We start from the raw sequence: 24,126 nt of genomic DNA on the forward strand, positions 1-24,126 counted from the left end.
GGCAAATTTCGCCCTGCATGATCTTTTAATAGTATTTCAATTGTATTAAAACAAAATTTTGCAAGTGGCATATAATGAATATCTTCAAATGTAATTGTTTGAACTTTTCCATATTTAATATCAGAGATTGTTGCTATACGTAATAATGGTGCTTTTGTATCACCTAAAAATTGATATTGTATAATATCTGTATAAATAAAAATTTGATGTGGATATCCGATATCTATGTATGGTTGTTTGAATCCATGAGATTCTTTTACAAGATCTGATTTTTCAGAAAAACCTAATTGTAAAGCTAATGTAGGCGACAATGTAACTGATTCTACATGTTCATCACATTCAACATGTACAACATTTGAAAAACTAAATTTTATAAAACTCGATATTGCGTTTAATTCTTCTAGTAAATGATGAATGGATGGATAATATCCAACAAGAATTTTACTTTTCATAGGTTCTGCATTTTTAAATTTGTACCATATAACGTTTTCACCCGCGGTAACATTATAACATGTTAATGGAATATGTACTTCACTTAATCCTACATACCAATCGGATTCTGATAAACGAATATTATTTTTTAATTGATTAATAAAATGTGTTGGACTATTTGTAGGATATACATCAGCACTAGCATTTGAAACTAATGTAATGTAAAAACTATCATCAATACTTTCAGAAATCATTTTCGTTTAAAGTGAAGTGTTAGGTTTGAAGTTCCAAAACGAAATGGTAATTTTAACCCGTGTTCATCTTTTAAGTTTACTTCTATTGTATCAAAATATTTCTTTTCAACTTTAACATAATGTGGTGTGTGAAATACAAAAGATTTTACATGACCGTGTTGTACATTATATACACTAAGTTTTCGAACTAATGGACCTATATTTTGTTGTTGTTTTACAATATCAATGCAAACATTAATTGTATTGGGAATATTATAATCTAAATCACATGGAAATTTTCCACGTGCTAATATTAAATCAACATTTTTAACTTTTGTGTATATAACATTTTTAACATCAAGCGTATTTTCATTAATAAATCCAAAAATCTGTTGTAAACCCGGTGTAACACCAATCATACATTGATCTTCTAATTTTAAAGAATGTTTAATAACAACTTGATTTTTATTTTGTAAATAGTGTAACATACGAACATTTTCAGGAATTAATTGTAGAATTGATTCAATTGATGAATAATATCCCGGTGTTATTGGAACATGGTAGCGTTCAACTTTATCATCGATAACACTAGTAATTATAATTTCTTCATTTTCACCAACATTGTAAAAACTCCACGGAATATTAATTTGTGTTAATGCAACACCCCATTCCCCATCACTTAAATCAATAGGCTGTGCCAATTTAACTCGAAATGATGATGTAGTATTATTCTCAAAAAGATTGCTACTTGCATTTGAAGGAAGAGTAACGTAAAAGTCGTGTGTAAAGTTCGAATTCATTTTGCAGACTGAATAAAATCTGATCTAATCCACGAATTCATACTTGATGGATATCCTAACCATTTTACATACATCCACCCTTTTTTACGTTTAATACTTTTTCAATGAGATATGTTTTCTTTGAATTTATAATTACTTTTTGTAATTCTTGTGCATAAAATATTCCTTTAATTTCTTCACCGTTCCAATCTTTTAATTTGTAAGTGACAGGATCTGACTTAATACATTTGTCAACAATAAATATTTCTTGTGACCATTTAGGTAAATAACCTTTTTCTAATACATGTTTATACTTACTAACACGTACATAATCACCCTCATTAAATTTACATGTTATATTCTTTTTATTATTATTTTTATTTCCGTAGAATGTTTCCCACACTTGATTCACATTGGAATCATTTACTTGTGCAGGTGCCATTTTAATACTTGAATGGTATGAATGATTATAATTTTTTACAATTTGATCTAATACATTAATATAACGATAAGTATTCTTTGCAGTAAAATAACGATACAATCTTTCTTTTAATGTACGTATAAAACGTTCTGCTAACGCGCATTTAATTTCGGAATGAACACTATAATGATTAATTTCATATTTTTTAAACAATTGTTTTACATGACGATTATAAAATTCACCGCCTAAATCTGTTTGTACGTTAAACACGGGTAACTTGAAATTTTTAAAAATTTTTGTTATTGCTTTTACCATTTCCGGACCTTTCTTTGTTTTTAACGGAACACAATATGCATAACGTGAAAAAATATCAATACAACATAATATATATTTATAATTATTATTATACTTTGCAATATTTTGCATATCTGCTAAATCCATTTGTAATGTTTCATTTGGTGCACTAACATAATACTTTTTACGTTCAAAAACTTTACGAGCTGGTGCATGTAATGTATAAGCATCTTGAGAAGCTAACCAATTTTTAATTTTCTTTTTAGATAACTTTGTTTTGCGTTGTAATGTTTGTATACTTGATAAAGAATCAGGATTTGAATAATCATAATATATTTTTGATAATTTTGTCATTTTTACATACTATATTCTTTCCACTGTTTAAATAAATTAGCAACTATTGCAGGACTAGTAGATTTTCTTACTTTACGAATACGTTGTCTACTACTACTACTATTCACTTTTGATGCTGGTGTGCTAATAGGTGTACCAATAAATTCTTTAGGAACATTAAGATCTTCTAATAAATTTTTAAATTCATGAATACCTAAAGGATTTCTTGAATATTTCCTTGTACGAACAACATCATTTACTAAATCTATAATATTTGAACCTGGTATTGTTTTTCCTTGAATACGTACAATGCCAGACTTATCCCACTGAATTTTATCAGAACTTGTCAACTGTTTTAATAATAGATCTGTTTTCCTACGAAGTGTTTTCGGTACTGATTGTAAAATGTCTGATACAAATGGTAAAATAGAAGTATTGCTATCTTGTTTGGAACTTGATGATAATTTTTCTTCTTCTTCTTCTTCTTCTTGAATGATAGGTAAAGTAATAGGTTTATGTGAAGAAGAAGATGTATACTGTAAATAACGATGCAAAGCTTGTTGATATAATTTCCACTTTTGTTGTACACTAAGATCACGGCGTTTTAAGATATTATTCATTTCTTCATCTAAACGTGACTGATGTGAATCTATGGATTTAAGATTTGATTGAATTTCATGTACAGCATTTTCAGGAACTAAAATCATTTTACGTAATTCTGACATATTTAACGACTGAAAATACTACTTCCTACTGCTGCAAGAAGTGGTCCCAAGATTAACGGTAAAAGCGCACCACCTTTTTGTAATAACAACTTCTTCTTTTTATTCAATGCAGTACGCTGCTGAGATAGAGCACGTAAGATCTTTTTATGTCTACGTAAACGTTGCTTCTGACGAGAATTTAAAGGAATGTTTCCTTTTATTGTGTTTTTAGCTACTTGAGATATTGTTCTTATTAAATCCCCTGAAGCATTTTGTAAAATTTGTTTTCGTTTTGCATTTTTGCATTTGCACAGAGCACGGAGCGTGCTGTAGTGTTGTTTCACCTTCAACATCTTGATGCCGACTAAACAAAAATTTCTGTATGCATGTCTTTTACGTTAGCGTACACATGCATGATTTCATTCGGAAAAATATTTGTACGTATTCGCAATGCATCGTTTGTTTTTTGTGTCAGATCAAATAATAAATAAGTGTGAGGCTCCCGTGTTACTTCTTCGAACACACTCACGACTTCTTTACTATACCGAGGCATAATTTGCCTTGCTAAATATTGTATTTGTAATTTATCACGTGGATTTTTAAATACTATAATATAATGTGCATTTAAACTAATATCACGTGCATGTTTTCCTTTTGGAAATAAATTTTGGATAATAAATATTACAGTTAACTTTTTATGATGTGCATACTTTGTAAATAAATTAGCAACATCGCCATTAGTTTCCGACATTAAATCATCAAGTATTAATAATGAATTTTCTTTAATTTCAAAATTATTCATGTCAGGTATCCCCTCTACAAAACGTATTTTTGCATTTGCATCTAATTTTGGTATTACTGCGCCATAACACCAAACAATATCATTAAATTTTATACTAAACATTTGATCACATTCATTAAGTAAACGATTTACAAAACAAGTTTTACCAGCCCTTGAAGGACCAGCAATTAAAATAGTAGAGGGATGTTGAAACTTTAACATCTTGTAATCAAATGAATGCATACAATAGAGACTTTGCTTTATATACACACACACTCACACTCATACATTAACATATTTTCGAACATGTGAATTTTAATATTTTTACAATCGTTGATTGTTCGGAGTATACATACTAATGAAACGGATAAAAAATCACTGGGATATAAAATTAAAGCTTGAAATGAAAAATCACTGGGATATAAAATTAAAGCTTGAAATGAAAAAAAAATCACTGGTATATGAAATTAAAATAAATTATGAATAAATTAAAATAAATTAGGAATAAATTAAATATTTTTAAGAACGAGTATACGAACCGGTTTAAAAAAAAAAAGAGACATTCATACAACTCACATTCATTCATTCATTCATTCGTGGGTCTGTAACCGTAAGGTACACTTGCACGTTTTTGTACTGGTTCATCGTCAGTTACGTCAGGTTCGTCAATACGTTTTCGTTTTTTGTTGACCTCACGGTGTGTCTTTGTCTCTCTACAGCTAAAGATACGGAACCCCGGTCTACGAACGATACTGTTTGGGTTTTCTATTACTGTGGACTCTAATTGTCCAGACACTAATTTATAGAAACTCTCAAAGTTAATTTTTTGAGAGGTTCTATCGTTTAGTGTTATCCCCCTAATTTTGAATATATCGCGAACATCCCCTTGGGCATTTGTTAGCCGCATGGCGTAATTTTTACAGCCAAGACCTATAAAGGTTGTAAACTCCCAACCTTCAGGAATTTCATTTGTAAGATCACCCAAATAGTTTCCGAGCGGTAACAAGGGTTCCTCATCTTTTTTCTGTAGATACATGATACTGTCAGTGTCACAGTAGATTGCTCTGTCAGGTCCTACAGTCGTCAGTAGTTCGTAAAGTCTAAGTCTAGCCCACGAAGTAATAAATGCGGCTAGTATCACATTAGAAAACGCTAACGGAACGTTTTCGTTTTCAATGTCTCTGTATGTGACAATGAGATGGTCATCATCAATTGGTACCACACTTTGAATTTCATACCTTGCCGTAGTTAAATACCTAAGAAATGTGACCTCATCACTAACAATTATACTCTGTGACATATCTGTGCGTTGCCCCCACTTTCCATACAATGAATTGAGGTATAGTTTCGCACATTGCCTCAATCCAGGGTTCGTCCTAATATTATCATAATTTAACCGTATGCCTTCATGGACATAATATTCTTCGATATATTTATGTTTGTCTTCTTCAGTGGTACAGTAAGCAGGAAAACCAGAGGCTTCCTGCTTCATCTGAAGGAAGGAATTCACATAGGTCCCGAACAGCCCACCTGAATTCCCCTCTTCAGGATCTAAGAGTTCAAATTCCCATATCTCATGTATATCGATTATTTTGTAACCTTTTTTAAGAGCAAGGTGTAACTCTGGAGTACAAAATGTTCCTGTGAGAGCACACTCAGCATCACTATGAGTACATTCATTAGTGTTTTCTTCTTCCATACATGTGCGGCAAAGGCCGAAAAGTAATCGACCTCCCGCAACGTATGGTAAGATCGGAAAATAGAGGTCCTTTGCAGGGACAATTGTGCATTTGACTACACCGTGAATACTTTCCACATCTGGAAAGTCCGGTCCCGTGTGAATCTTAGGTGATTTAACCGGCATAGGTTTACGCGCCATTACCCATGGGTAAAGGCTAGTTACATCGGCATAAGATATACGCTCATCACTCGTACAATTGACGTAAGAACGAAAGACCTCCGTGCGACCACCGTTGTAACAGTTCTTAGGAATAAGAAAATCAGGTAGATTAGTACAACGTTCTTGAACAAACTTTTGCACTTCCTTGTCCGTCTTTATCTTATTATCCCAAGAACATTCCCATATTTCATATAGGTTTACACCTATACTTTTCAGGTACTTACGGCGGCGCATGGTTTGCTCATAGCGTTTTTCCATCGTATTGTACGAGTCTTGTGCATCGTGCAAAACCGCGTCACGGTTAAAGGGGAAGCAATGGCGACAGGCATGGAAAAAACATCCGTAATACTCGAAGGCAGCGTTGAGTCCTTCGTGCCATCCATCGACCTTGTACCTACCAATATACTTTTCCCCACCTCTCCTAGCATGCTGGATTTCTATCCCTAATTGGTCTTCCATATACATAAGCCATTGCATAGCTTTTGTACTATACTTGGTCTTATGATGAAATCCCAACGCGGGAATGATAGGAATAGTATTTTCCGGTAAGTGCAAGGTACGATATGTACGCATTGCAAGACTTGCAATGGTTGATGATGTTATGAAACATTGCAAACCCTCCGTTTTCTCTTCAATAATATCGCTAAACTTGATGACCGCTTCTGTTAGAATTCTAACATCATTTTTACAATAAGCCAACATATCCTTCTGCAGGTTAAACTCCTCGCCACTTTCCGCACGTTCTTGGTGCCAGGCTTCCAATTGTTTTCTTTCTTCTGTGCTTCGTCCCTCAGGGTCATAGTACTTAAGCGGAGGGTAGGGACCGACATAATTTTGATTTTCTTCAGTATTAAACAAATATGGGAAATCTCCCTTCTTTAAATTTTGACTAAGGCCTAACGTTTTCGGTAATTTGGATAATTTAGCACCAATATAGAGGAAAAAGTCGCGAAAAAAGATACGGTTACCTATGTTAATATTAAAAATCTTTTGACCCTGAATAAGAACACTAGGTACAATATGCTGGTCATCTATTAGAGTTCTAAGACAGAAGAGACCATCGTATCTGGATGCGTTATGCGCGATTACCAGGATTTTCTGAAAGACAGGACGTTCTACTAACACGTGGTTAATAAAATCCGTCATTGTCTTAAAAGAAAACGAACGATTTCCAATATTGTCACCGCACGTTTTACAAGGCTCATCGATGCCTTTCCTTATACAGACGTGACATACATGATGACAACACACCAGTACAACCTCATGTTCCCTTTCACCGCGCTCATTCGGCGCCTTCAACATCGTCTCTACATCATAAATAATGTACATAAACCTTTTCGTATGAACAGGTTGCTGTCTCTGAACAAAACATGTATGATTTGTATCAACATACGCGCGGCATGTTGAACAAAAATGTTCACCACACATGTGTTCAGATTTTCGCCCCCTCTTATCAAAGATGATACCACAATCGATGCAGAGCTTTACATTATCACATACGGATTTAGCCGCTTTATTATGTACCAGATGGTTGTCAAAACAAATACCCTCAGCAAACTCTCTATTGCATGCATTACATTTAATTCTGTTTGCAGTATCGTCCCGTTCGTGAGTATGTTCGCAAAAAGTACAACGAGTTTTACACTTGTGTGTGCGATATCTTTCATCATAACCTTCCAAACAATAATAACAATACTTCCGTTTGCTAAGAAAACTTGTAATATTACGAATGGGTTCGAAATGACCAATAGTGTTACCTCTTTGATATAGGATAAAAATCTTATTTTCTGCGTGTTCTCCTGGGTAAAGTACTATATATTCCCGATTATTCTTTTCAACCTCCTCATAAACAACAATTTGATATTCCCCTTTCAAATATGCTTGAAAGAGGTCCAGATCAGAGATGTCACAACCTTGCTTACTTTGAACGTTAACTCCTGCCATTTCGCAGAGAACTTCTGCTTTAAAAATCCAATTATCATAGTCTCTTGTTTTTAAATTACATAAAACTTGACTACTTGCGGTATGTTTTGTTATTCCATATATTATGGCCATGGGGAGGCAGTACATATTCTTATTTTCAATGCGAATTAATCGCTTTTCCAAGTAATCTTGGTATTTGCAATATTTTCGGACAGCACTCATTGCATTAGGTCTTCCTTGTCCGTGCAAATTCTCAGCTATATGGAATCGAAACAATACTTCTTCCCCTAAAAGGAACACTTCATTCGAATTTAGTACTCGTTCGATTGAAGTGAGGACTGTTCTAGCAGTGAAATTGTCCTTTCTTCTAAACGGTACATACACTGGTTTGTTATTAGTACTATTACTACTTTCAACGTATAAACCAATGTAGTCCATGGGGCGTGCATTGGAAATCACATGTTCCAACGCAAAATCAATTAAACTCTCGATATAGGCCTCTGGGTTATTAATATTCCTTTCATTACCCACAGGTCTGACGACAATTTCATGGCCCGTAAGATGAAACTTACGAAACCTTTGTCTGCTTTGTCTTACAACTTCGAAATTACTATTTCTTTGATTATCCCCGCCATTATTATTATCACTACTACTACCACTTGTACTACCACTATTATGACTACCAGTAGTACTACTTGCACTATTCTTATTTATGTTGCCATGTCCAACCATTGGTGGGACACTAGCAGATGACGGTCCAGGCTGTGGAGAAAAAATCAATTGGTTCCCATAGTCATGATTATCCTGTACACAATATTGAGTTGTATTGTATACAGGATTTTCTCCCTGGACCTGTTGCGTGGGTATAACCACAGCATTGTCCGCATTTTCAACCAATCTCCTCATTTCTTCTTCAATTGGTAATTCAACGGAATTTAAATTGCCAATCCCATTTGCTTTATCATTTAGGAAAGCTAAATCTTCATTTGATAACAAATATAAATTATTAGGACTCAAGTTATGAGTTTCTTGAGGGGTCATGACTATGGCATTATTATTATTATTTTCAGATGGGATTAAGCATGGTTCCAAAACAAATCGCGAGCCAAAATCAAAAAACTCAGATAACTCTGTATCATTTATCCTATCTACCTGACCTTCCCCACAAGCTAATAAATACATAACTTTATCTAGAGCCAATTCATATGATTCTTTACTACGGAAAAAACCGTACACAAACAAATCCAGTACGTCAGCACTGCTTACACAGTGCTGGAGAAGTAGTATATCATTACCTTCAAAGACACGAAGGGTCCGCAATATGGCTTCGCATCTCACGGTTCCCCTATGGCCAAGTCTGCTTAATTCCATGATGGCTTTCCACGTACTAAAAACCCTAGGGTACTCGTTGAGACCGCGCAAAACCTCTTGCAGGTAGATCTCATCAATCATGTTAAATTCTTCAGTTGGGCAGAAGAAATCCATCTAAAAAAAAACAAAGAAAAAAACTATTTTGAGTAATCAACACCACTTTAATAAAAAAGATCAAATAAATACTTCTTTTAAGCAACGCTCACAATAATATCATATAAAAGAAGAAATTAATCACCTTTAGTTAATTAGTAATATGTAAATAGAAATCAATCAAGTTACTTTATGAAAAAAATCAGTAAATATATTCACCTATATTGAATTATAAACTATTCTATTAAAAAAAAAAATATCCACACACACACACACACACACACACACACACACACACACACACACACACACACACAGAGAGAGAGAGAGAGAGAGAGAAAGAGAGAGAGAGAGAGAGAGAAAGAGTCTCTCTTTGTTCATTAATATTGGTTAAATACAAGTCAAGTACAATTAAAAACTATATAATTTCTTTCTTTTTTAAAAAAAAAAATCATAATAACCATAAAAAATACATACGTTTCAAGGCTTAGTTCTCCGATCACAATCCACAAAAAAGAAAAGAAGAAATCTCAGCGGGAATAGTCGGTACTTTTTTAATTAATTGCTAGCACCACAACGCTTAGCACAGCTTCAATATCTGTAATAAAACAGGTCTCAATAAATATACTGGTAATCCTGTATACTTTATTTAATACTATTAAAATAGGTTAAATAATCAGGAAAGCTTTCTCTGTGATCTTTAACGCACGCCGACGTAAAAAAAATGATAAGCGTACACATCAAATACATGTTATATCATGTTCTATCAAGTGTTCTCCCCCCTCCCACCACTAACAGTGACATCTGTCGGAGAACTTTTAAATTAACTTTAGTTTAGTTTAAGCCGTGTTCCGTGTTGACGTATTTGTTATTAGTCCTGAATATATATATATTTATATTTTAAAGGTACAGTATGATATATATATATATTTTCTTTTTAGCCATTAAATACTACTGATAGCATTAAATAAGTACCCTTCTTGCAGTTGTGTTCTGTTAATAAAACATAATTTGTGAGGGCATAGTTGATTCTTCTTCTATCAGTAAACCACCAAACGTTCATTATATTACAAATCCCTAAGGGGGGACCCTTCAGTTGAACATAATTATCATCATCATTATGTTATTACCTATTCAGAAAAACCCGCAATTGTAAGAACTAACTAACTAATGGGGAACTTTAACACATGTCAATGTATATGGTAAAAACACATAATTCTCTTTTTGCTATAATATAATACTGCTAAAATCTCGGGTCGCCTATAACTAATGGGCCCCCGCCCAGTTATAGCTACGCAATTTTCCTTTTGCTATAATATAATACTGTTAAAATCTAAGTAATCCTGGGGGGGGCGCGGTGGCTCGGTGGTAGAGCGTTCACCTCTGGTGTTTGGGGTCCCGGGCTCGCACCAAATATTTCAACATTTTCATGACAAACATTGTTTGGATTTATTTTTTATAAATTGTGGTGGACAAACATCGTACATATGAAAATTTCTCGGGGGTTCTACCCGTTTCCTATATATTTTTAAGAGTTTATTTTAGCTCCCATATTTAATTCAAGTTTGTAGAAACAAACGAGAAAATAAATAATCACACTGTAAGTGTTCAGAGATTTCATAGAAATCGAACCAATAAAAAAAAAAACGGCATAACCGTGGGGACTCAAAAATTTCTAAGTAATCCTGTGACTGGGACCCGCCAGTTATACTGCAAATAGGACTACATAATTTCCTTGTAATACAATACTGTTTAAATCTGGAGGAACCCATAAGTAATGGGAAGGGCCTCCGCCAGTTATAGCTATGTGTTACAATACTCGTACGTAATTCTCTTTTGCTATAATAGTCATACGTAATTCTCTTTTGCTATAATACTGGTAAATCTAGGCAATCTATATAACACGCAAAAGCCCCCGTCAGTTATAGGAGCATGGTACAAATAGGAATACCCATACATAATTTCAATTCGTTTCATTATAATACATTAATGCTAAATCTGGAGAAACCCATAACCACGGGGAAGGGCCCCCGTTACTTGTAAAAATATACTACAAATACCCATACATAATTTCAATTCGTTTCATTATAATACATTACTGCTAAAATCTAGGATCGCCTATAACTAATGGGCCCCGACAGTTATAGCTACGTGATTTTCCTTTTGCTATAATATAATACTGTTAAATCTAAGCAATCTATCTGGCAGGCAAAACCCCCTCATTGAGGGACATGGGCTCTATCTAGGAGGCAAAAGCCACTTACTTGGAGGGACATCATTTCCTTTTGCTTCATTGTAATACAATACTGCTAAAGTCAAAAGACAGTGTTCAATAACCAATGTATTTAGCGGGTCCGTCCTTTCTCTGTCTTGACATTAAAGCCAATGTACGCGTTATGTGGCTAGCTTCCACGCAAATAACTAACATTCAGTAATATTTACTATTAAAACACAATAATGTTGGAAAAAAGCGCTCCCCCCAAGACTAAAACATTTCTTTCTGCAAATACTAGTCTTAGTTTAAACATTTGCGTTCCTAAAAAGATTATCAGTTGTATTACCAAAGCGTAGTAGTATGCCATCTATTGGTAAATGAGCTTACTTAAACAGTTCAAGTCCCATCTGTACAACGTACATATATATATTAGGTATAACTGATTTAAAGTGATCGGTATAACAGTTAAAAAATCGTAACAAATGAATCAAACATATTGTAATTAAGCATCCTATAATTAAGCAAATAAAACTCTACAAGTAAATGGTCCGTCTTTTATTTGTAGGTTCACACTACAGGTGTTCTGAGATTTCATAGAAATCGAACCAATAAAATAAATTAACACGGAACTTCTAATGAAGTGATTGAACAAAAAAAAAAGCAAATGAACCAATAAAATATTTTAATAGTTCGCACCGTAGCTGCTATTAGCCTGTGTACCAAGCATAAAAAATGCAAATAAGAAGCAATCCGTAAAAATAATAATAATAATAATAATAATAATAATAATAATAATAATAATAACTTTAGTAATCGAAAATCGCAATTACATTTCAAGCGTTTTCAGTATATCGCAAAGCTTATCCTCTTGTCATGATTACAAAAATGGTCGTAGGTTTATTTCCCGGATAATGTTTCTCAGAAACAAATCGTGTATTATTTACTTAATTATAATGAATTGAATAATACATGACATTTAAAAAGTTCTCACCTTAAAAAATCAGAGTTCGATCTGTTAAATCACTCCCAAAAAAGTTCAACACCCAAAAGATCAACACACACACACTATAAACGGTGTAAAAACAATAATAACAAACTTTATTTCATTACTGTATATATATATATATATATATATATATATATATATATATATATATATATATATATAAGGATTTCATTATGTCCCTCCCCCCAAGCATCATGTTTTTTCAGCGGGTTTTCAACCCGATTTCATTAATTATAAATAAATAAATAATGTCATCATATCCGCTAACATCGTTTATTCAGTGTTACGGTAAGACATCTGAATTTCTTATTTTCAAGTTCGTCAGCCGCTGGAGAAATCTCATTCAGACAGGGTATCGACATTTGGGACTTGTAGCTATGTACGGTTTTCATCTAATTAAGGAAAAAATGCTTACATGTTCATCAGATATTCTGCCAAAAATCAAATATTGTCACAAAAATACATCTTCTAAAGGGAGAAGAAACATGAAATTTCTATCTGTCTTCTTCATCACTGCCGATAACTATCGCTGTAACAACCATCGTTAATGGAAAAATATTTCAGTATGTTGCCAGACAGTTTCTCATGGTCAAGGAGAAAGTGTGTAAGGTTATTCCAGTACATGCGGAAATAAAATTAGAAAGTACATTGACACTTTATGTATGTCACCACTCAATGTTCTAACGGATGTCAGGAGAAATCGTGTAAGCCAACGACCCTGGCATTTTACAAAAATAAAACTCTATTCATTCTAAAACAGCCTTCTCTCAGAGACGGAAGAACAATTCACTCGCTCCGTATTTCAAACTTGGCTGTAAACACGGAGTTAACTATAAGGAATAAAAAAACAATGAATATTAACAAAATAAATAAAGCATTCAATCATACATACACAGACTTCGTATTTCCTATATGTTTTTTTTTTCTCGCCAATTTACATGTGAGAATTGCAATAATTCTCAGTACAATACAATATACACCATTAGTGTTTGGGGTCCCGGGTTCAGTCTCCCGTACAATACAGCGTTCACCGCTGGTGCTTAGGGTCCCCGTACAATATAACGTTCATCTCTTGTGCTAAAAGTCACATATTCAATCCCCGTACAATGCACCGTTCATTTCTGGTGTTAAGGGTTCCAGGTTTATTCACAGTACAATACAACATTCATCTCTTGTGCTAAAAGTCCCATATTCAATTCCCATAAAATACAACGTTCACCCCTGGTGCTAATGGTACCACGCTCATTTTCAGTACAATACAGCATTTATCTTTGATGCTAAGGCTCCCATATTCAATTCCCATACAATACAACGTTCATCTCTTGTGCTAATGGTACCACGCTCATTTTCAGTACAATACAACATTCATCTCTGTTGCTAAAAGTTCCATATTCAATCCCCGTGCAATGCAACGTTCATCTCTGTTGCTAAAAGTCCCATATTTAATCCCCGTACAATGCAACGTTCATCTCTGCTGCTAAAAGTCCCATGTTCAATCCCTGTACAATACAACATTCATCTCTTGTGCTAAGGGTACCAGGCTCATTTTCAGTACAATACAGCATTCACCAATAGTGGTAAGGGTCCCGGGTTCAATTCCAGTGCGTATCACACATTATAAGTGTTCTCACCTTCTTATTTTTAACAATCATCATCTCCTTTAGCCTAACAGGTGGGACTCAAATATTTCATTTTCTTTTTTATTCTATCACATATTGTTCGTGTAATATATTCAATATTAATTTAATCACTACTACGAAAGTACGTGATACAGAATGACGTATCAACAGATTTAATTCAAATTTCCATTATTATTATTATTTTTAAAAATACCCAGTATAAAGTCTCTAAAAAGAGGACACGACCTTTTACATGTCAGCACAACTAAAAACAGAAATATAACAACTTTCCAAATCCATGTCATCAACCCATAATGACCTACCAAACCGTTTGACAACATCCATTAAAGAAACATGTTAGAACATCATTATTACGTAAAGTACCGCTAACATTCCAGCTTTCGGGTGTAGAAGTTCGTCTATCACTACTGGAGTTAATAGTTTAGATTTTTGATTTAAATTTCATATTAGCGGAAATAATGTATCGGTGTTAGGAGGCTTTTATTTTTTATTTTTTTATGTTTACTCATTGTTTATTAGGAAGATTTGACGTCTTCAAAGTCTACATCCTGTTGTCGTGTGATACCGAAGGCACGTGATAAAGCGTGAATACTTTACCTGTTTTGATAAAGTTTTATTAATAGTTCGTAGATATTCAGCAGTTTTCGCGAAGGCACTTGACAAAGTAAGGTGATATCAGTTTTTATTACGCAAATTGATAAATCTTGTTATTGCATGGCGCCAGACAGTTTCCTGCTGTTTTAGACAGCAATCCACGTGGGTGAATGTTAGGATATGTACAGAGCCTTATCAATGTAATGGAGTCACCTGAAAAATTGCAGGTTACCAGAACATTACCATAGACCATTTTTTGGCCTCAGAATAGCTTTGATGCGATGTGGAATGGAGTCATAGAGGCCGTGAATGGTAGCAAGTGCAATATTGCACCACTCCGCATGCAGTGCGTGGGTTCGTGAAAGGGAGGAAGACAGAAATTTGCGCCGGAATCGTGTCCCCAGAACAGACTACACCGTTAAATTTTATTCAGATCCGACGATGAGGTGTACCAGAGGAAGTGCTCAACTTCATCCCGATGTTCCTCAAACCATGCCGCAGCAACTCCAGCTGTGTGAATGAGCGCACTTTCGTCCTGAAATATGGTATCATCACCCGAACATCTAGACCATAAAATGCACTTGGTTCCCAAAATGCCGATATAATCACGTGAAGTAACGCACCAGTAACCGTCAGCACAGGACCACTGAATACTCGGATATTGTGTCCATAGCATCACAGGGCTGCCGCCGTGTTTCACGGTTAAGTGGATACATTACGAATCATACGCTTCTTCATGTGTCTTCTATACGAACATGGCCCGTGGTTTGATAGAAAATGAATGATGACACATCCGACCATACCATACGTTTTCAGTCATCAGCAGTCCGTGTTGTACGTTCGCGTCGTGCTAAATAATTAGGGTCATATATCAGCACTTTAGCCTGTCCATGTTATGCAACTCGAGGCGGACTGTGGGGATTGTTGCTTGAATTCGTTCGTCACTTGCATGACAATCGAACGACGGTTCTTAGTGGCAATGCGCTTTAATACTTTAAAAAAAACCTGTGACTGCGTGTTTTCTTCCGACCATAGTTCCTCTTCGCCATATAGTTCTGTAGGCCATCATCAACTTGAACATTGTTCTTCGACACGCCCAACACTCAACACCAGGGTTGACAAAAACCACGGTTTTTATTGAAAAAAAAAAAAAAAAAAAAAAAAAAAAAAAAAAAAAACGTTATATTTGGTTTAAACCCGTTTTATTTTGGTTTAAACCAGTTTTGTTTTTGTTTGAATAATTTGCTCTATGTATTTATATCACTTATGGACAGAAATAAGTTTGTTTCGCCTTGCTGTTATTATGAAACAACCGGGATATGCTGGAAGGGATCACATAAGCTTAAAGCGGAATCCAAACCGCTTCTCGGCTTACATCCTAGAGAACTTGTCTTCTATTTGAACTCGAAACCGGGACTAATTGGCCACAAATGCGATACGTCTGGCGACTCACTCACGAAGGACTCCTGATAAAAATACATTGTACTGATCTTTACATACTTGTTAATATAATTGTCAGGAGTCATTTCAGAAGGACAAAAAGATAAACAATGCACAAATGAAACATATGCATATTACATATTACATATACATATACATATTACATATACATGTACAGATTACACATTACATATAATTATACAAATTTACATATGGGCAATTTTAAAGCACTACAGAGTACAGAAGAACTAATTTAGTCCAAGTTAGTTCACTACGACTTTTATTAGTCCAAGTTAAAGAAATATAACGACTTAATTTGCGTATAAATAAATAAATAAAAAAAACTGATTACTTGAGTCCACTTGAACTCTGACCCAATTATACATAAATAGATACCAAAAAGTTACTTTTGTAGTATAATTCTTTGAGTAATGAATGGGGAATTTAGGTCTAAATATAATACGAATAATATACGAGAGTGAAACGTGATAACCCACAAATGTGTGTTCATCAAGATTTTACGAACACTTACACTTTTACGAACATGTTTTATTTTTGGTTTAAACTAGTCAACCCTGCTCAACACACTTTCCACTTCTGTCCCGTTCGCACCACATAACTGGGCACCAACTATTTGCCTTCTTTGGAAATCAGAGGTCGCCAGTTTACACTGTCACAGGCTGCTCAGTTCGCTGCCCACTGCCGTCCTATTACTCTTCACGTAGTACGGAGTTTACCCTAACATATCACAATCAACAATCTTACTCTTGCCAACACAGACACCTGATATGTTTCCACCTCCAGATATTTCAGATAAATCCATAAGGCACTGTACAGTAGTTTACGAGAAGAATAATTGCGTTAAAGCATCTACTTATTGAAAGTACTAGCTTTTCCGAATTTTGTTTTCACGCTTGTTTGTTTTGAATTTGGAGCCCATTTCACTGAATGAGATATCCAGTGCTGTGTAGAAGAGAGATGGAACATCTCCAAATACAATAGGTAGTGTTTAAAACTGATATAAAGACGTGAAATGTATAACTTTTTTTTTTTAAATAAAGGAAACTATTTTTCAAAAGTGAATTATTCTTTTTATCTTTGAGTACCATATTATCGTTGGTTGTGACTAAATAGAAAATTTTGTTCGCTCATTTGATATTTTTCTTAGGGTGCTCTAAATTTTATTTTGTTCAGTTCCATGTGACATCCTTGCATTTAATTGATGAACACCACACCAATGGATTTTTTTGACCAATGTAATTACTTTCTACTCATGGAAATAATTGATTGATTTTTTTTTTTTTTTAGTTTAACGTCCCGTTCTCGTGGAATTAAAGTGGAATCCGAACCACATGAGCTCCCGCCGGGAATCGAACCCGGGTCTCCCACGCCAAAGGCGCGTACGCTAACCGCTTAGGCACGGATGAGCTCTCTCTCATGGAAATAAGTAAGATAATCTATGAAAAAAGAAGTTGAATTCGGCTGAATTTCGGAATTTTTGTTTTCACAATATATAGGAAAATTCACTTAAAAATTCTGGATGAATGAAATAATTCAGTCATTTACACTGTGAATGGAAATGCAGGGTTTCAAAAGTGAAATTTTCGGTTGCAAGCATTTCGCCTGCTTATGAGTAAGTTTCCTTTCATTCCTTATCTTTGGTCCATTTATTCTTTAAATCTTTCGGAAATTTAAGAGAAAAATGAGAATTTTGTCTTCCATTGTAAGGTTTATACGTGAATGCAAAACATGACCATTCGGTGGCACTTGGAACCCACTGGAAACAAACAATTCTGAAAGTAGAAGCGGAAATACGTGCTGTGGAGATTTTAGTTGTCACACTTTAAATAGTCAATAGTATCTAATTCAAATCTTCAAGGCTTCCAATCTCCGCGCCTCAGATTACTTCCTTGATCAAAGCGTGTTGATCTATAGAAGTACGCTCTTTACACAAGGTTTCAGTTTTTGCCCGCTTTTAGTTTTTAAGACACTTTTCGCCATGATTTTAGTGACACTTTTCACTATGATACTTCTCTGTTTGCTCGAAAGATTATTTGAAATTAGATGTTGTCGGGCAGTTCCCGTATGGCTTTCTCTAAAAATTTTCACGCTGGTTCCTGTGAAATTCAAGTGTGTGTGTGTGTGTGTGACCTGTTTTAATTTGCTCACATATTGCGAAGTCCATGGTAACCCAGATACGAAACAAATTTCAAGTTTTCTTTATAAAGACGGGTTTATTTTTGTGAATAGCACCTCACAAACCTTGTAACGTAATTGTGAAACACCCTATAAATATTATACCTTGTAGTTTCGGCGCATGTTTAGTTGAAAAGATGTTCTTTTTAATGAATATCCTAAACTTAACATATGATCAATAATGTTTGTTTGCCAGTCACATGAAGGATAATGAATAGCTATGCATTCTATGTAGTAATAGGTTCAGCAGTGAGAATGTGACTGTCGACTGCGATGGAAGCAAAAACTTTATAGGTGCGCTGCATAGTGCCGACACTATCGGTAGTGAGAGTAAATGGTTTAGGTTAGTTACCGTTTTAGTCTTAAATAGCTGCTATAGTAGATAGTTGTGCACGTAGAACTGTACAGTAATTTAAACACACTTTATTCGAAAGTTTTCTATTATAATCAAGTTATAAACGGTATCATTCGGTATTCGGTATGTCGCTGAAACTTTTAAGTTACATTTTTTTTTTCTTTTTGTAAGTCCTTGGTTCCGTACACTATACGTGTAATGTCACAACTCGTCATGCTTCTAACAGTCAAGCAATGGTGGTGTTCTTGTAATACACTTATTTAATAAATATTATGCTACAATGCAATATTATATAATACCTTGGATAGTAAGTATTTCCGTTGCAATCATTTCTGAACATATTATCCACTTGCAATTGTATTTGCTTCTGAAAAGTCTACTTTTGATGTAATTAATGTATAGAGACTGTTGTTAGGATTGATTAAATATTATTGGAGATAAGCATATATGGAAAATTTAAGGAAAGTTGACGGAAGTTTAACCTCAAATATTTAGCCCAGAAAGAGAAGGCTTGTTGTGTGAAAAACTAACAAAGAATTAAGACTTATCAGTAACACACTTATAATCTCCAGTTTAAATACAGATTTGAAATAAGATCATATATGTTTAAATTAAAACATTAGGCGATCTTCGTTAGGTTGAGGGCTAAAGATTTTATACATACTCAGGATTCACTAAATCGCCACAATGCTTATAGTCCTACCAGTATTTCTTAATTGTACCTCACCAAAACAAATATTTTCCTTTTAGCCCATTTGATGCAAGCATTTTTATTATTATTATTATTATTATTATTATTATTATTATTATTATTATTATTATTATTATTATTATTATTATTATTATTATTATTATTATTATTATTATTATGTTTTCATATTCAATCAGTTGTTGAAGTTAATCATAGTAACACAATGCACAGCTGGAAACAAAATATCCTGGATGATATACTGTACATGCCAACTCCAGAACATTTTTGGTTGCATAACGGAAAGGGATATATCGTTGCAAGAGAACATTAATAAGTTATTTTTTCAGTAAATTGATAAACTAGAATGAAAATTGATGTGGAAGTATTGTATTGTTATCCGATTTACATGTAGGTTTAATGTCAGAGCTCTAGTTAGTATACAAGTGCGGGCAATTTTTGTTATATTTAAGAGATTTTGACAGAAAAATAACCTAATAAAGAACATTGTAAGAAAATCGTCATGATTACTCTGAACTAATTCTAAGATCACATTTTTTACATGAAGGAAGGATTACTTCTCTTGTAAAGGACTTTATAGAAGTCGAACAAAATGAGACTTATTTATGAACTAATTCAAACAGGACATATTTCATTTTTCAGTTTTTTTCTCTTTTCAAATAATTTTCTGGTGGAAAGAGCGAAATATTGTAAGAAAATTCTTGAAAGTGACCGTCGACGTAACAGCATACAAATTGAGTAGTTCCGCTTGTAAACTTGATCGCGATTATCGTAGAGAAGTTCCATTATATGATTGTGTGCCAAGAAGTTTTTGAAGCCAACAGTCTTTGTCTACTGAGACTTCGAGGAAGAATTTTGGTTCAGACTGAACCTCTTGTCGACTGTACAAGAGGAATATGGGCATTGAGCCATAAGGTGAATGTGCCGAAAATATAAGCTTTTTGGAACAAGAGTAAGGCCGAATGAAACGTGATCAAAGACTAATGTATTTTCTCCTGCTTAACCTTTAAAACAGAGAACGACGATTGAGAGGCAACATGTAAGATAAAGCTACTGATGCCAAGAGTTTCACTTCGCTATAGAGGAAGAGTTAAAAGGAAAGTTGTGGAGCCAGCGTGTGTGATATCGATTTATAGCAGTAGACAAACGAAAAAGCTGCGATGGGTAACCACTGTTACAAACTTCCTTAAATGGAAGACTCATTGTTGCCTTGCTCATGGCCATCAGAGGGTACAACTCCGTTCTTTTGAGAGCGAAGAAACCATAGTAGATACTGATGCTTGCTAATTTACCTTTGCCATGCTGTTGAAGATGGCGTAGTCGCTTGCGTTGTAATTATCGAATCAAGGACTGGCAGCGTGTTTTGCGCCGCAGGGGAAGGGAGAGTTTTTTTCCACGAAGTAGCAGTTGACATGACGTCATTACAGTTACTAGTAGTATGACGACCTTGTAAAAGGCGAAGGATTTTGTGTGGGTTGTACAGTTGTATGGTATCAGTGCTGAAGTGTAGACGCAGGTGATTGCATTCAAGGAATAAGTCGTTATCACTTCGTTGTATTAGAGAAATATCGTAAGAAGATAAAAGTGTGTGTACTTTTTGTGAACACTGAAAACCTTTGACAACAGTTCTCGTATTCTATTAGCCCAGTTGTGAACGGAGTGCATCCCGTGGGATCTGTTTTCATGTTGCAACTTGTTCCCGTTTGCCAGGTTTCATCAGGAGACGACGACAGTTTCATGATGTATTCGGATTGGATAAAAGACGAAAAAGAACACAAAGTGGTGAGTAAAAAAGTTCATATGCCGTTGTTGTGTGATAAAAAAAAATAAAAAAAAATCCAGATGTTGAATATTAGTCGTGGCTATAATAGCTGTGGTTAGAGTTCAGTGTTTATATTGCTTTCCCGTATGGCAATTTTTTTTGGAGGGGAGGGAGGAATGAGTAATTTACTTCTATAATGTTCATTGAATATTATTGAAAGAGTTAATTATATTTTTAAAGTGTTCACTATAACTATTTCTATCGTCAGTATGTATCCTTTAATTTTATTCCGACGTACAGACAAGTGTCATTAATGTTGCTTTTAAGTATTTGTTAGCGATGAGTTATTCAGGTATGATCGTAGGTTTGGAGTAGTGCAAAACTGTAATTTAAGGTTACAAGGTATATATATTTTCTTCACTCCGTCCTTTGATCGTAAAAGCTATTTTATATGAGAAAGGAAGAATCAAACTTAGTGTTAATGCAAGCTGTTTTGCACGAGAGCACATGGTAACTGTTAAAAGACTAACTCTGGTTTTGAGACTTGTCTGGGGTCGATCCCAAGCAATTTGGACAAAATTGTGTCCGTGGGATTTCTGGCGTTCTGCCGTTTCCTCCCCTATTCTTATCACCAGTTCTATCATTCATCACTCCCTCCGATAAATCCTCGTGAATGTTGAACTAAAGACTTCGTGTTGATTTGAAATCTTACTATTAGAACGGGTCTCTCATTTGTTACCGAAGAGGGGAGGGTGAAGCGAGAGGATTTATTTGTAATTTCTTTACGAATGAAAAGTAGATGGGGGCGAGATGGTGGTAGCTCAGTGGTAGAGCGTTCGGCTCAGGAGCGCAGGATCCCTGTTTCGATCCCAGGTTACGCCGAGTGGGTTTTGTGGTGGACAAACATGTGTGTGTTTTCTCAGGGTTATCCCTTTAATTCCACTATTTCATTAATTCTCATCACCGCATTCTCCTTTAGCCTACACGGCATAACTTTGGGACGTAAAAGTGAAAAAAAAAAAAAAATCGGGATAAACTTTACAGTACTCTCTCTCCAGCTGCGCATTGATAAGTAGGGCTACTTTAAAAGGGTGTAGTAGAGTAGGGAAGGGTAGAGATAGGGATAAGTAGGTAGGGTAGAGGTTAGCTTAAGGTTAGGGAAGTTTTGATCGATTTTCATAAAATTAAGTGTAATTTCTCGTTTCGCAGTCAGTATACCAGCTGGAGCGGGCATTAACCCAAAAATTGATATGAAATACTAGTTACATCTGAAGATAATATGTAAGTTCCATTCCAGATTTATAAGAATCATATATCGTGATCGTTTTTGCGTACCCTTACACAGGCATGTTTTTCTACACAATTTCGTTCGGGGCCGGGAGATTAAAATATGAGAGAGCTGTACTCAAACACTATTTGGTGAAGGACGTAACACAAGAGATACACGTAATTCAAGTTAATGTACGTTAGCTCTAGTGGGAAGAGGGTGGCTGACCAAAGGGGAAGGATGAAAGAAGCACTTGTCACACGTGTTCAGTGTTGCGATCAAACCGAATTATTGTTATTCGAAACCCCGTCATTGTGGATCTGAGTGCTGGATGGATTTATAGTGTCCGTGATTGCACAATAATGTTCGAGTACGTACCTTCAATACGAGTGACACGGATATTTTGTGTAATATTAGTATTAGAAGTAAATTACTGGCAGTGTAGGTGACGTTACCAAAACACTTAAATGTGTAGATGATGTAAGAGTTGAGAAGTAGGAAAATATGTCGAAATGATAATTTTAGAGAACTGTTATTGTGACATTTTAATAAGTAATTAATAGTAAGGTAATTTTGCCCACATCTTGTATTAGTATAGGATTAAACAATATATACTGATTGCCGGTGAGGAAACACGCAAGAATTCATATGAAATGCATGAAGCAATAAATACGTACATCGTAAATAGCGGAATATTTCGGATGAACATGTGGATTTTATGTGTGTGACTTTTGGCTGTATTCCAAATACTTGGAGCGTAATTTTTTAAGCTTCAAGAGAGAAAGAAAAATGGCCCAATAAAAAGTGTTTTTCTAGTACTATAATGTGTAAACAACGTTATTTTTGATCTTTTAATTTTCCTTAGTATGGAAACTGCTTAGCTTTGAAGTAATAAAAAAAGGTCTCGATATTTCTTTATGAACGACCAATGGAGTGCTTAGAAACCGAAAGGATGACGTCAGTGGAAAATACTTCGACAACGGAGCGGATGTTGCGTCATCCGTACAAGGTACGAAGTGCCATAGTGGAACACCTACAAAGAAAGATGACGTCATTACTTTTTCAGAAAATATGTAAAAGTAGGGCGTTTTACCTTTAAAACTTCTATGTAGATACAATTTTTATAATTTAACCACACATTCCATTTCGCTAATCTTGCAATGAATTGTGACATAGCAAAGAGTAAAAATGTCATAACCAAGTTAATTTCGATAGCTTCAGTATTTCGAATGATTATACAATGAAAAATGAAGGTAAAATGAAATTGTTAGTTTGTGTATACTGTGAAGAGGTGGATAAAAAATGTATGTATGATGGAGATATTGGTGAAAACTAAATTTCCATAGATATGTTCACAAATTCACATATACTGGGAGTGAACCAGGGACCATTCGCACCAGAGGTGACCGCTGTGCTTCTGATTCACAGATCTCTCGAATGACTATGCATTTTAGATTCTTGTTGTTTCTACAGACAGCGTTGGTGACAGTTTTTCTTATTTTCTGAAAATTACAGATTATTAATTAAGCAGTGCGTTTTTTCTAATCTTAGCAAGCGTAATTCCTAATAGAATATCGATTTACAATCATAAATACATTTTGCTGGAAGTATAGAGTGGAAGGAACACATTTTCCTCACGTATGCGTTTTTATCGGTCTTGTTCTAATACTGTACAGAG

The 24,126-nt window shown here is 34.7% G+C and overlaps 1 protein-coding gene across 2 annotated transcripts in view; it reads left to right on the forward strand.

Moving 5' to 3' along the window:
* The window catches only part of kay (transcription factor kayak), a 55,940-nt gene that overhangs the window by 16,027 nt on the left and 15,787 nt on the right, over positions 1 to 24,126 (forward strand). Inside the window, exon 1 of one of the 2 annotated variants that reach the window (XM_081730169.1) lies at positions 20,771 to 21,201. The exons of the other annotated variant lie outside the window; for it this stretch is intronic. Within the exon in view, the coding sequence (XP_081586295.1) occupies positions 21,103 to 21,201 (99 nt within the window). The 5' untranslated portion in view covers positions 20,771 to 21,102. Of the gene's footprint in view, positions 1 to 20,770; positions 21,202 to 24,126 lie in introns of those variants that run through there. 2 annotated transcript variants of the gene reach the window in all.

Source organism: Thermobia domestica, chromosome 11, assembly GCF_964235325.1.
Source record: "Thermobia domestica chromosome 11, izTheDome1.hap1.1, whole genome shotgun sequence".
Taxonomy (NCBI): domain Eukaryota; kingdom Metazoa; phylum Arthropoda; class Insecta; order Zygentoma; family Lepismatidae; genus Thermobia; species Thermobia domestica.